Source organism: Pithys albifrons, chromosome 7 (assembly GCF_047495875.1).
Source record: "Pithys albifrons albifrons isolate INPA30051 chromosome 7, PitAlb_v1, whole genome shotgun sequence".
NCBI lineage: Eukaryota > Metazoa > Chordata > Aves > Passeriformes > Thamnophilidae > Pithys > Pithys albifrons.
Window position 1 is genome coordinate 20,474,743 of NC_092464.1, and position 14,751 is coordinate 20,489,493.

Genomic DNA, 14,751 nt, shown 5'->3' on the forward strand with positions numbered 1-14,751 from the left:
AAGAGAGACAGTCTGGACAGCTGACCAAAGGGATATTCTATACATTATGGTGTCATGCTTAGCAAAAAAACTAGTGGGGAATGTTTGGAGTGATGGTGTTTTTCTTTCCAAGTCACTGTAATGCAGAATTGAGCCTTAGTCTTCTGGAAATAGCTGAACACCTTCCTGCTCACAGAAAGTAGTGAATTAATTCCTTGTTTTGCTTTGCTTGTGTGCGCAGCTTTTGCTTTCCTAATAAACTGTCTTTATCTCGATCCCTGACTTTTCTGACTTTTACTTTTCTGCTTCTCCCCTATCCCACCAGGGGAGTGAGCGAGCAGCTACGTGGGGCTGAGCTGCCAGCTGGGGTTAAACCATGGCAGTCCTTTCTGGCACATGGGCTCGAAGGGTTTGAGATAATGAAAAGTTTGATTGAAATGTGCTGGATCGAATTCATAGCTTTAGTGATGCTTAGATACTAATTGGCACACTCCTGTGCTTGCCATGGGGCTTGCTTTCCTGACTGTTTATTAGAGCCTAGTGCTCATTAGTAGCTGCTTTATGCTTTAATTGCTTGCTGTATTGCTTATCACCTTCCTCTACTGTGCCTGGGAATGTTCTGATAACAACACAGGTATGTACCTGCTGGCAGATGACCAGGTCATCAATATGGCTGTACTGGAAGGAATAGGTTGAACTCCAGTGTGAACTCAAGTCAAAGGGGCTGTGACTGAGGATGAGGCCATATGGGATCAGGACACCCTGGAGCATGGCCTGTGGCCAGGAATAAGCTCATGCCAGATACATCTTGAAGCATCTGTGGCCATGGTTATGCCTGTGCAACAGGTGTAACTCTCAAGGGTAAGTCCACACTGGAGAAGGCACACTTCAAAGTGTCTATGGCTTTGGATAAATCCGTGCTGCAAGAGGTACACCTTGAAGTATCAGTAACTGTGCATAGGGTCATGCTGGAGCACCTCAAAGCATGTGACCATGGATAAACTTATGAACTTATGTTATATTTTTATCAAAATGCAAGCTATTTCATATTTATTTTATATACAAACCCATATAATTATTCCTGATAGTCCACACCATAAGTAGACAGAAAAAAAACCCCAAATAACAACAAATGTTAACATTGATGAAAAGAACAATGCAGGTGCAAGAGGTGAATCAACAAAAATCGGTGCTTAGTCATGACCAGAAATTAGGAAAACTCTATGAGAAAAATGAAATGATTGCATCCAATAGCAAAGCTATACATAACAAATATAGAAAGTAATGATGCACTACATAAGTATGAAGATGGAGAGGTACCATTTGAGAAGAATCATAAAAGCTATCGTAAGAGTGCCGTAGACTATGAGACTAATATGCTGAAAGGCAAATTTATCACTTGGAAATGTCCAACTTGGCAGACTACTTCCAGGGCTCTTTGTATACTACATTCTGCTTCTCTCTTTACAAGCTGTAGTGCCAGCACACACTGAGCCAATAACAGTGACTCATAAGTTAGCAACATATTTAGAGCAAATATCACCAGGAATATAACGGTTCCAAAGTTTAACCTTTAGCATGTGATTGTTAATGTATTGTCTGGGCAACTGAGACTTTGGTATAATAAAGTGTCCTCAGACATATAATTAGAGGAAAAAGAAAGAGGAAATCATTGCCATTTAGGCAACTTGTAATTAAGGCTAGTCTAGGACTGGTTAAACATATCAATGGACATTTGTCTTCATCTTTATGTATAATGTTGAAATGGAGATACAGGCTGAATTGCTAAAAAGAAATACAAAGGCCAAAAAAATCCAGTAGACCTTATTATTCTTGATTAAGAGCTATCAGTTCACCCTAACCCTAACTCTATTTAGAACACTTTAATTAAGTTATTGATTTGGAAGTGTTATTATTTTGTCAGAGAACAAACACCCACTACCTGAGTTTGAAAAGGGTAATGGAAGAACAATCCAGACTATCATAACCCAATGCTGCATGAGATGTATTAGCACATTTTGAAGTAAAGTAGAAAAACTATCAAGTAAATCAAATAGCAATGGAGTGTTACAAGAGTTTTAATATGAGTAGCATGGGCAGGGAGGGAGCAAAGAAATAATAGCTCTTCTCAGTATTGCCCAGTGAAACAAGAAGGAGCAACAGGGACTTGTACTGAAGAGGTGATCAAGCAGTGGAACAGGATGTTCCAACTGGCTCTGTAGTCTCCATCCTCATAGATAATCAGAATTCCACTGTGTAAGGTTCTGGGCATCCTGCTCTGGTGGACTCTGCTTTCAGCAGTGTGGAGTTTAACTGGATGATCTTCAGATATCCCTTCCAACCTCAACTGCCCTATGGTAACATCAGAATTTACTCTGGTCCACAAGAGGAAAGATATTCTGCTTAGCACTCTGCTTTAACATTTTTTTCTGGTTTTAACTAATCAAACAGTTATCTAATAAAACAAAATGCAGTTTCATATCCTGAGACTTTGTATATTTTGGATACCAATCTTTCTAAACACCTAAAACACTTGACATGAGTGCTCTAGCCAAGAAAGATAGGATACTAAAACTGTAGAGAAATTGCATTAATACAAACAGAAGCTGTAATTATTTTTATCTACTAATAGTCCAATAGATTATTGTTTAACTGATCAACAGCTCTCAAACATCCTAATAAAAACCATAAAATATAAGCAGTGAATTTAGATTGCATTAGTATCTGTGAGGAAGTTTATGTTTTGTGATGCATAACACAGCACAGAAAATAATTTGAGGATCTTATCTACAATATTTCTGTTATTTTTGAGAAAACCATCATGCTGTAATTTTTGAAAAGAAACTTGTATTAAGTATTGCTCATGGCAACTCCCTTTGAAAATGTATCATGACTTTTACAGCAAATTTGATAGTTCAAAGGAAAAGACGAATGTTCAAAAGTACAAAGTATAACCGTGATTTCTTATTCAGAGCAGGGAACTGAATGAATCAAAAAGACTTTTGAAGCTACATATTAGAGACCCTGAAACATTTGTAAGCTCCCTGCTGACTGTATGTACAGTGGAGAGGGACTCTGAGCTACATAATCTCCCTCTACCTTCCCATGTGTTTGTTTCCATGCAGAGTCAGACCAGGCACGTAGTCCTGACAGGAGTCACGGAACAGCCAAACAGGAAAATGCTGATTCAGCTAAAATTATGTCTGTAGCCATCGATGACAGCTGTGGCATTTTCACATCAAAATTAAGTACAAAAACCATACAATTTGAATGGGAGTCTGTGAGCACTGCACTAGCATTATAAAATAAGATACTGTCTTTCAAGCAGTAGTTTCTACTAAATAATTAATCAAAACCTTTTATTCTGGTTTCAAAACTTAAGAGGGAAGTAGTTGTTACAGAAAATAAAAGGGGAAAAATTCACAGGACAGAATCAAAGTGAAGTAACTATTTCTCAAGAGCTTTTACTTTTAATGAAATTACAAGATTTATGAAGTCATGAAAGCATAGCAAATAGGACAAAAACACTGTCACAGGAGCTTACGAACATAGATTTTTAAATTTTCACTTACGGCACTTGGCTTCATCATGACTATTTGAACAGTCAGGCACAAAATCACAAAATTTGTCAGATGAAATACATTCTCCATCTCCACATGAAAAAAATCCCAGTGGACAGTAAAAAGATGAAGCATTAGCATCTGCAAATTCTGTTTCCGCATAAAATAAGAAAAGTACGTATAAGTAAACCCACAGATATATATATAATATTATAAGCAGTGGTTTTCTAGCATATTCCAATATAGCAACGTACTCAGCATAAGGAACATAGCATCACCTATGAAGTGTGATATATTATATCACGATTTATAGGAAACATCACTGATCTTAATATCTGTTCTTAGTCTATATATTATTCTCCACAATATTTAAACTTCTGTGTGAAACATTATCAAATACACCCTAGTGTTACACAGCCAGGCTCCTGTTCAGAGTCAAGGGGCTGTGCACAGCTGCATGCTCTTTCCCTTGCACTCAGGAACAGGTGTTTTCTCTGTGTTTAGATCACAGTGAAAGTTGCAAGAAGCCAAAATTTGGGTGCTGCACCACTACTAGCTTGCACCTCAGCCTTTGGCACATTAGAAAAGATCCCAAATTTTGATGAATGGGGAAACAAATAGCCAGATTCTACTGATTTTACTTCAGAAGATTTCTGGAAAGGGAGCAAGTGAAAGGAATGATGCACAGTTTTTCATCTTTCTTGTTTAACTTTTTAAAATACTCTTATTTCTATCCAGACAGGTATTTTTTTAAAAAAGTACTCCTTTATTAATCAATATATTTGTGACTAATGGGTCACAGTAATGGGAGAGGGAAAACAAAGTATATTAATATTTCCTTAAATACTTAGATACTACCAACCTGTATATAGGGATCAGACTAGCCTTAAAAACAAAACAATTAATGTTTTCTATTATGTCTTTTCAAGTTGTAAGTCAAATCACAGTTATATATAGAAGTCATTGGGGATAACATATTGAAAACCAGAAAACTTGCCTTCACTTTCCTGGCTGACACCTGGAAGTGGACTATTCACAAGTACACATTCCTCTGTTATACTGATATCATCAATAGCAACTGTAGCATTTGTTGTTAGAATAGTACCTCGGAAAATAATCTGTAAAGACAAAAAGTTAGTTCATTAAAAGTGACATGATAAAAAGACATATCTATCATTTATCTCTCCATATAGATACCTATATATATATATTCCATTATAATTTACAACATTTGCACAGGAAGTAATTGCTGTCTACAACCAACTCTAAGTACCAGCCAGGAAAAACACTAATTGAGATTTTACCAGGTCAGAAATTTGGTCCCCAACTGTCAAAGCCGTAGCTACCTTTACCTATGGAAAGTTTAAGCAACCCAGGTGACCTTGCTACAACTGAATCTGGTAAAAGACATAACTATTGAATGAATGGTCTTCCTGCTGGAACAGCTACATTTAATAATTGCTTAAATTAGCTATTCAGTGTTACCAAAGATAATGATTTACATTTAATTGTGCTCATCTGTATTGTCCTGCTGAAATCAACAACATGCAGTATCGTCAATGTAGGGACTGTAAGGATGTATTTGTAAGTACAAGGAAACACTCAGGAGATCATAAAAGGGAGTAAAAGTAATTAATAAATTACCTATAGTGTCTTTTCTTTTTGACCGTTTTATAGGTGAGACTTAAAATGAAGAGACCAAAACTGGAATTTTAGTTTGCTGAATCCTTATATTTGAGTTGCTGGTTTCCCTGACGGGTCCATTCTAAGTTTAAGTACAGTGTTAGCCCAAGATTATGTAAAAATAAAATTAAATTTGGAAACTGCTAATTGTTTCTGTGATCAGGGTTGCAAATTGAAGTATCTGCACTATCAGCCTCACTTCTGTGCTTGTGAAGATCGTGGAACAGATCCTGCTAACATTATGCCAAGGCACAAGGACAGGGAGGCAATTCAAGACGGCCAGCACAGCTATGCTAAGGGCAAGTCCTGTCTGAACAACCTAATGGCCTTCTATGATGCAGGAACTACAACAGTGAAGGGCTATGAATGTCATTTATCTGGACTTCTGTAAAGTCTTCAACATGGTCCCACAACATGGACTTTTCTCTAAATTGGAGAGAGGTGGATTCAGTGGGTAGATTGTTAGGTGGATAAAGAATGGGTTGGATGGTCACATCCCAAGGGTAGTGGTCAACAGAAGAGAGTCCTGATGAATGTTAGTGATGAGTGGTGTCCCTCAGAGATCTGTAGTTGAACCAGCATTATTTAGTATCTTCATTAATGACATAGACAAAAGGATCAAGAGCAATTTGCAGAGGACTCCAAGCTGAGTGGTGTGGCTGACACAGCTGAGGGATGGGATGCCAGAGGGACTTGGACAAGCTTGAGAGGTGGGCCCATGTGAATCTCATGAGGTTTAAAAAGACCAAGTACAAGGAGCTACACCTGAGTCAGGGCAACCCCTCTATCAATACAGGCTGGGGGATGAACAGATCAAGAACAGCCCTGCAGAGAAGGACTTGGCAGTGCAAGTGAATGAAAGGCTGAATGTAAGCCAGCTATGCAAACTGCAGCCCAAAAAACCAACGATGTCCTGGGCTGCATCAAAAGAATTTGAGCAGCAGTTTGAGGAAGATGATTCTGCACCTCTTCTCTGCTTTTGTGAGACCCCGCAGAGTATTGTCCTCAGCTCTGGGGTCCCCAGCACAGAAAGAACATGGAGCTGTTGGACAGAGTTAAGGAGATCCACAAAGTTGATTATAGGGATGGAGCACCTCTCCCATGAGTAAAGGCTGAGAATTGGGATTGTTTAGCCTGGAATAGAGAGGGCTTCAGGGTAACCTAACTGCAGCCTTCTGCAAGGGAAGCCTACAAGAAAGATGGGGAAATTATCGACAAGAGCATGTAGTGACAGGACAAGGGTGTCTGGCTTTAAACTGAAAGAGAGTAGATGTAGATTAGACATTAGGAAGAAATTCTTTTCTGTGAGGGTGGTGAGGCACTGGGACAGCTTGCCCAGAGAAGCTGTGGATGCCGCATCCCTGGAGGTGTTCAAGGCCAGGCTGGATGGGACTCTGAGCAACCTGGTCTAGTGAAAGTTGTCCCTGGCAATGGGGGTTGGAATTCAATGATCTTTAAGGTCCCTTCCAACACAAGTTCTGTCTGTAGGAAACACAAATAGGCCCTCACTCTGATCAGCAGTTTTTTTACAGCAAGTTCATTTTTAAAAGCTGCTGCACTATTTCTACTTGATGTTTATTACAAAAGGTTATTCTAATGCATAGAATACTGAAACGATGGCCATGTTCTTAACAGATTTGACTATGGAAAAAGCAGAATTAAACTTTTTTTTTCATATGAGCATTAAAGAACAGAAATTTTATTTTTGTATTTCATCATAAAAGTTAATTAATTTTAAAGGCCAAATTAGAGTAACTTTTTGAGAACAATGTAAATGTAACTTCTAATTACCTGAAAAGGTAATTCTTCAGCTGGACTTTCTACATGTATATTTGCTTTTGTCCACTTCATCTCAGGCAATCCTGAAGCATCAAGTAATTTTTCCAAACTTCCATCCAATGCAGTTCTCATAAAGACAGAAAGCTGGGAACCCTGAGATAACTTGTACCAAAATGTTACCTGTTGAAAGAGTTCAGTATCAAATATGTACATTATAATAAAGAATGACATGACAGGTCTAAATACAGACTTGGCAAAAAGAAGGGGATGTATGAAATTACAGCATGTTGAAGAGCAGTATCATGTCTAAAGATAAAACCATGTTTAAAAGTAAAGCTTATTTTTACAACTTTTAACATTTATTTATTAACTGGTTCAGACTCTATGATATGACCCTCTAATTCCTTTTACATTAGTAAGCCCTTAGAAACTTCTCAAAGAACACTTTTCTGTCATATATGCTGCATATATGAGTTTCATAAACATGTTAATCTCAGAAGTGCAGTCGTTGAGGTACTCCTTTGAAAGAACCTTATGATCTTTTATTTCCACAGTCAACATAAATGAAAATGATCTGAAGACAGATGTTTAAAATCATCTATTCATCTCCTAATGATGTAGATTGACCAACATATGGGAAGAAAAAACAATAACTGTAGGTGGATGAGGCTACAAAAAACTGCTTGTGAAGCAGAAAAGATCAGAAAACAGTGAGAATCACAGTTCACTATCTCTCCCCTGCTATACAGAGTAAACCTGATACACTGATTTTTTCCCTTTTCTTTTAAATACTACCCAGGCAAAAATGCCACTAGTAACTGCAGAGAAGAAATAAGATTGCCAAAGACTAATTTTTTTTTCCTTTCCCCTGAGTCCTTCCTACTTTTTCACATAATTACAGATTCAACTTTCTTCAAGTGCAGTATCATTGTTTCCCTGTAAAAGCCTTGATAATATTTGATTCTTCATGGAGGGAAAATAATCAGCGGATCAGTAGTTAGGAAATATTCCTGTTAGAGCACATTGCTATGTTTAGTATCTTCTGGCTTCATGGCTGATGGACTCAGTCTCTCACTTTCCCTTGGAGTTTCTTTTTCCCCCACTCATGAAAAACATGTATTTTCTAAAGTAATCTTGAGACTTATTATTAAAATTAAATACTTTCATTTTTCCCCATCAGAAAGCTTAAGAAACAGAAAGCAGCAGGGATACAAACACTTTTCAAAATTAGCTGTTTGAAGGACTAGACTCTAAAAAATTTAGATGGCTTTTGTCTATCAAGCAGTTTTTCAAATAATTTTTTTTTCATTATATAAGGAGCAAAGTTACCCTCCTTGTCTATGTCTACATGTTCTACTACACAATGACTACTGTGTCCATTAAAAGTCATCAACACATGGCTGGGACTAGAAATTTTCTTCTACGACTCCAAACCCTTCAGCTAAATGAAGGTGTTTCTTAGCTGACATCTACAAAAAGACTCAGCTACAAAAAGTTGCAGAAAGAAGTTACTTCTAAGCTCCAATTAACTAGAAAGGCACAATATAAATCTGTTATCCTTCAACTCCTTTATTCTTTCCTTTTTTTTTTTAACAACTGGAGCTGAAGAACTTGTAAAGCTATTAATAAACATAGATCTCTTAATGTGGATCCTTTTATTCTCTCAGTGGGACATCCAACAGAGGGCATCATCTCACATTTATATGCAGAGAACATGGCACACCAATACACATCCTAATGAGTAACCCCTACTCCTTGCTCTTTCCCAGAAATAAAAGACTACAGGGAAAATGTGGCAGAAAGCCAGGCTTCCAGTCTTTAAAAATGTTGTCTTTTCAGACATGTATATCTAGGTAAGAACTTGCTCTAGATTTTGTTGAATTTGAGAACTTTAAATGCATTCAATATATGCATACTTATAATAAAAATTGTTTCTTTTCTGTCTTTGAAGTAGAGAAAATATGTGCATCGCCACTGCATTTGTGTTTATTTTGAATGCAGACCAAACCCTGCAAGAGACCTAACCAGAATAATTCATTGATTCACATATCAATTGTGACCAGTTTGCCTTAAGAGTTTCTAAAATAAGTACCTTTCAGGTTCAGATTAAGTTATCTACTCAGCATCGAAGCCTACAAAAGAAAGATGAAACTACCTAAGCAAATGCAGAGTGTTGGTATTCCAGGAGTAATGCAACAGGCAGGGCTTTGATGGGATGCTGTGAGGCTTTAAGAGTTCCCTGCAGCAGCATTCTACTTGATTTTATCCTGCATCTATTTGATTTCTGATGCTTTACAACACTAAAAAGCCATGTGAAGATTAAGAACAGAGAGTTCATTAAACAACAGCAAGGAACGCTTCTTAAATTTTTTAAGAAAATTCTACTCTCCACCTGCAAGTTGCAACTATTCAGCTGAGATCTGCTAACTCATTGATGTATGTAAGTCTAAGTCAGCTACAGTGCAGGTAAAACAGATTTAGCTAAGCCAGCACTTGCTTCAGGTCCCTTACACGAGATAAAAGCTAAGAAGCCTAGATCCTGCTGGAAAAAAATTCTCCTACTTGTTGGGCCTTCTAAATGCAGTTCCTTCTTTTCTGTTACTTTTATTTTTTAAATACTTTTTCCTAAGTGCAATTACAAATTCTGTTCTACACTGAGGCTGAAAAATTAAACCAGTCTAAATTTTATTTTGTTTCTCTAAAACCTCTTTTTACCACTGAACAAAAGCAAATTATTTTGGCAAGATTTCTGTCTTTTCCCTTTCTTCTCTGTGACTTTTTAAATCAGAAGTCATGCAGTAGAAGAAAAAAATAACATCATAACTACACAACTTAGCTTCTCCCAAGCATGGTATAAGCTTTGAAAAGTTATAGAACAGAAAAGAAAACAAAACAGAAAAACCTCAGGGAAAAAAAAATTAAAAAATGTGAAACTTTACAGTATCTATTCACTTTATTCAGTGGCCAATCCAATTGGGAACGTTTGCTTGTAGTGCTGTATATAGTTAATCTATTTCTTCAAGTTCTGCTTTAAAAATATGTGGTTTGTTTAAAATTACAATACTAATTATAAAACTCTATTTTCATTTTTCGTCTAATACTTTTCTGGGTTTTGGCCCTCCTTCACCATTTTTTCCAGTTATCTTTCAGTTTCTTAAATCAATAGCCATCCTGGCTGTTTGTTTTTGCATTCCTCTACAGAGCCATAAGACATTTGACAAAAAAAAGCATTTCAAGGTAACTCTCAAGTACTGCACAGATCAGCTTAAAAATCATCCTCCTCAAACCATCAGCTAAAATTTAGTAAGTCTGTAGAATGGTACCTAATTCTTTCTGATCACACCAGCATAGCTAATGTGCATAGTGACTTCAAGCCATTGGTCTCCTATTATGGAACACTGGTTATGCGCCTTTCCTGCCTCCAGGAGTGGCTATTTGATATGGCCCTGTTATTGCTCCAGATAGGTTTGCCACAGCATACAAAACCCTGAAGTGTATCCTTAAATCTGAGTCACCTGCTGAGTGCTTTTAGAAAAAATAATCAGATATAAAAATTTGGCAGGAAAGCAGTAAAAATTTGACTGCATCGCCCTCCTACCAAAGAATTAGTCTGTAGCTCCTTCCACTGGTCTTGAAAGAGAGCCCTCAACAGCAACACTTAGAGCATGAGGAGTACCCCATCTGCACAACAGATGCACACCATGGCTTACAAAGGTGGGGACAGTCAACATCAAACTGTTACCTGACAGCAGGAGTGCCCAGGGGACAACTTGACAAGAAAAGGGCTCCCTAGGTGAGACACGGCCATCTTTGTGTTCATCTGATGTGATCCACTGAAGTAAATGAACGCTCCTACAAACATAATTTTTTAAAAAGTATGAGAAATATGTCATGCTCCAATGGCAAACAGCTACCTCAGAGAGGTAACTATATGCTCCATGAGGTACATAAAGCTTGTTAATAGATGAAAACAAATGCAACAGCTTTGGTATTGGTTCAGTCTCTGTGGATAATGATGAGGGGTGTTGTAATAGGCTGGAACAAAGTGACTATGTGGGCAAAGGCAAAACAGAATGCTAATACTCCTGCCTCTTCCCTCTTGCAAAATTATCATGGCTGAGTCCAAAGACAAGAAGAGAGGAAAATAAGGCTATTTTGGCAGCCATTGCCAAGGTTACCCTGTCATGGTGCCCACAAGCACTTAAATCTGAGGAAGTGAATATGGAACACTGCGAAGGGATTTCAGATGTTGCTTCTCTGAGGGCTTTATTGTGCAGACCCATTGGAATTATTTTTTATCTGCTCTTTCCAAGCAAAAAACCTTCATATCCCCAACCTTCAAATAATACAACTACTTTGCATCACCTTTGCACAATGCCCATCTGCTCTCTGCATGGACTGGGGAGGGCAAAGGAGCTGCAACACAGAGCACCCTGGAGATCAAACAGCACAGAGCTCAGCAGAGATCCCTAAAGGAGACATTTTAATTGGCTTAAATAACATTCCAAACAGAATTTTAAACCAAAAATTATTTCCTTTAGGGTACAGTATTCACTCTCAGCACAGCACAGCCAGTTTTAAGCATGCTAACAATGTTGCAGACCACAGAAGCCAGTGGAATAAGCTATATTTTCTCATGGGGTCCACAGACTTGACATTGTTGTCTGTGCTAGTGGGGATGAAAGCTTAATTAAAGATCTAATCTGAACTCTGGCAAATGAACGGCGTTTGGATTTGAACTACAGCAGATGTGCTTCAGACAAAGGTAGGGAAGGATAAACATTTTCAAGGGGCCCTAAAGCAGCATATTTTGAATGCCAGCAGTGCTGCCTTTGCTGAATACTGAGACTTTTGCATGAAAGTCTATGCAAAACAACACTATAAAGGCTCAGTCTTTTTTGCACATGGATATTACACATATTGCCTTACATCTTGGAAGATCAGCTATTGTGCTGCTGCAGTCATACGCCCTAGCCATTTATTTCCCATGGATACATAATAAAGCAGAGGGTTTAGGTCCAGCCCCACGTGAATAATGGCAGTGCTTTAGCAAGGCTGGCACAAAGAGGGGACCATTACAGCTCCCTGCAGAAACAGGCGAGCCGCGCTCTACAGCGCCAGGGAAGCTCCCCTCATTGGAATGCAAGGGTACTTCAAAGGACCCTCTTTTAATTTGCAGCTGAGGCTCTACAGTAACCTTGTTAAGATATTCATTAATCAAACTTTGCTGTTGCCCTCCCCAAGAGAGAAGGGACATGAACACTCCACAGTCCTACAAGGGACTGTTGTGAACTTAAGGATTGTGACTTAACGTTGGCAAAAAACTTGCTCAGATTCAGGAATTCTAATTCTAAACTGAGGCTGTAGCAGGTGCAGCGATAGGTAAAAAAAAAACAAAAACACCACCTCAGAAATACCTCTAAACTCATTTATATGGGGAATGCAACATTACTGGGGCATGATAACCTCAAGATCTGATTGAGGCTTCAACCTGCAGCAACACTGAACCAAGGTTATAATGATTCAGGTATCACATCAGCTTAAGTGTAGCAGCACATAGTTCCGTATGGGAAATTTTAGCATGCTACTTAGGATGCAGAAGAGATATCTCTGCCAGTAGCTTTCATTATGATGACATTACACCTCTGATCTCACCAGTACCTAGAACAGAGAAAGACCTGGGCAGATCAGTGCTCTCCTCTGGGCTTTAAGAGTTTGGAAGCTCTAATACAGTAGGGTTTCCAGACAATGCAGTAATGCAGATCCAGTGCCACTCTACTGAGACAATAAAATGAAATATCAAACAGCTACTGAGAAAAGTGAATAGCCTTTGGTGCTCTTCATAACATGGGGACCATTGGAAAAACAGGCACATGACTGTGCAGTTAGAGCCATTCTATAGCATATACACACAGCCTGACACCCACTACTATTTGCTCAGGTGAATTTTAATCCTGAGTTGCTCTACCTGTGAATGTTTGAGGCGGAATACTTGATATTACACATTCATTTAACATGAACATGGGAGAGAAGTGGGGAGGTCTGGCTTTAGATAATATTCATCATTAAATCTGATGAGCCATTGAACAGTAACCCAGATTTTAAAGTAATCTAATTTTCCCTATAAGCAGTGTAATAGTTAAATTTCAATAAAATTAAAGTCACAGAATACTTACCAAGATTATTTGACAATGAAAAACCTGCTAGATGGTTGTATTTTTATGCAGTGACATAATAACCTTTTCACTTTGTATACTTTAAAGCAGCCCTCTACTGGAATAAATTGTTTTACTGGAATACATTTTCCAGCTGAATGCATCGTATGGCAAACATGGGTGAAGGAAGAAAAATTCTTTAAAGGATATTATAGTCACCCTCTTTTTCCCAGACAACACGGATTTATTGTAACTGCACTCTACAAAAAGCCACAGTCATAGTCTATCCAAATAATACGTCCAAAAATGGCACCAGTGTGAATATAAGGTAAACAATGCTTATGATATGCACAAAGACAGCTTTCAAAGGCCAGTATCTCAAAATTTGCACCTCCTACCTCACTGATTGTACCAGCCAAAAATGGAGATTTTGAAGATATAGTAAGCACATCCCAGCTAAGAGCATCTGCAACAGACTACCTTTCTGTAACACCTTAGCTATGTTATATACATAGCATGTAGCATCCATCAGTTTTAATTGCCAGTCTGTGACCATTTACAAATAGAAATTTTCATGACAGAAGGAGGAAAATAATAAGAAAAGAAATCTCACCATGTCCCATATTAGTTGTATGGCCTCTGCCAGGGAGTTTCCTACCAGAGGGAGCCTGTTCTTTCTTTATGTTCCAGTCAGCATCACCTCTGCTCAGTGGCTTCCATCCACAAAGGTCAGTCTCAAAATCACATAAGGTGTAATTAGCTGTTGTAAGAACAACAACAAGAGATCAATAAATTGAATTTGATGAAGCAGTATAATGCTACAACTATGACTATTTTGTATTTAAATGTACTAAGTTTTAAAGGAGCACTGGTACATTTCACTTCCAGATTATTCAGATGGACATAAGTTCTAGAACACAGGTGACAGACAAGGCAGGCCCTTCCTTCCTTAAGCAAGTTCAGAACAATTACGCAAACTACATGTAAGAGAACAAACTATACTGTAGTAAAGACAAGACCTGAACATAGGCTTTTGATAGTAACATTATACATTTTTAAAGATTAATTTTACCGGAACGTGAATTATGAATGTGTGAAAAAACCAAATATATTTAGAGCTTAAAATACATAGAAAGTAAAGACAAATTAAACTTTCACTTAATTTATTTTTGAAAAGGAGTTTTAAATTTATGAATTATTCAGATCTCCTAGAAATTTTTATTGCAAAGTAAAAGACCATTTTCTTAGTTAGTATGGATTATACCAACCTAAATTGTATAACAATTTCACACACTCTTTCATTTATTGAGTACAAATAATTTTTTAAAGAAAATTATGTACTCCAAGAGTTTTCTTTACTGGTCCAGAACAGCTTTCCAAAGCTTTACACTTAACTCTCTGGGTCACTTATTGAAATTGCAAGCATTACTTTAAAATTGTATTTGTCACTTTCCACTTTAGTGGTACATCTATCTGATCATATCAGACTCAGACTTGATCATATATACTACTCCAATTTTCTCATTGTACAAAACCAAAATGAAATGCATCTTTCTTTGAGCACCATGATAGCAAAGCTTTGAGGTAAAAGTCTC

At 37.7% G+C, this 14,751-nt stretch overlaps 1 protein-coding gene across 1 annotated transcript in view; it reads right to left on the reverse strand.

Annotated features, from left to right (window-relative positions):
• Positions 1-14,751, reverse strand: part of MALRD1 (MAM and LDL receptor class A domain containing 1) — a 246,509-nt gene that overhangs the window by 196,574 nt on the left and 35,184 nt on the right. Inside the window, exons 12-15 of the mRNA XM_071561243.1 lie at positions 13,770-13,916; positions 10,744-10,853; positions 7,014-7,181; positions 4,537-4,657 (exon numbers count right to left, since the gene is read on the reverse strand). Of these exons, the coding sequence (XP_071417344.1) occupies positions 4,537-4,657; positions 7,014-7,181; positions 10,744-10,853; positions 13,770-13,916 (546 nt within the window). The remainder of the gene's footprint in view (positions 1-4,536; positions 4,658-7,013; positions 7,182-10,743; positions 10,854-13,769; positions 13,917-14,751) is intronic.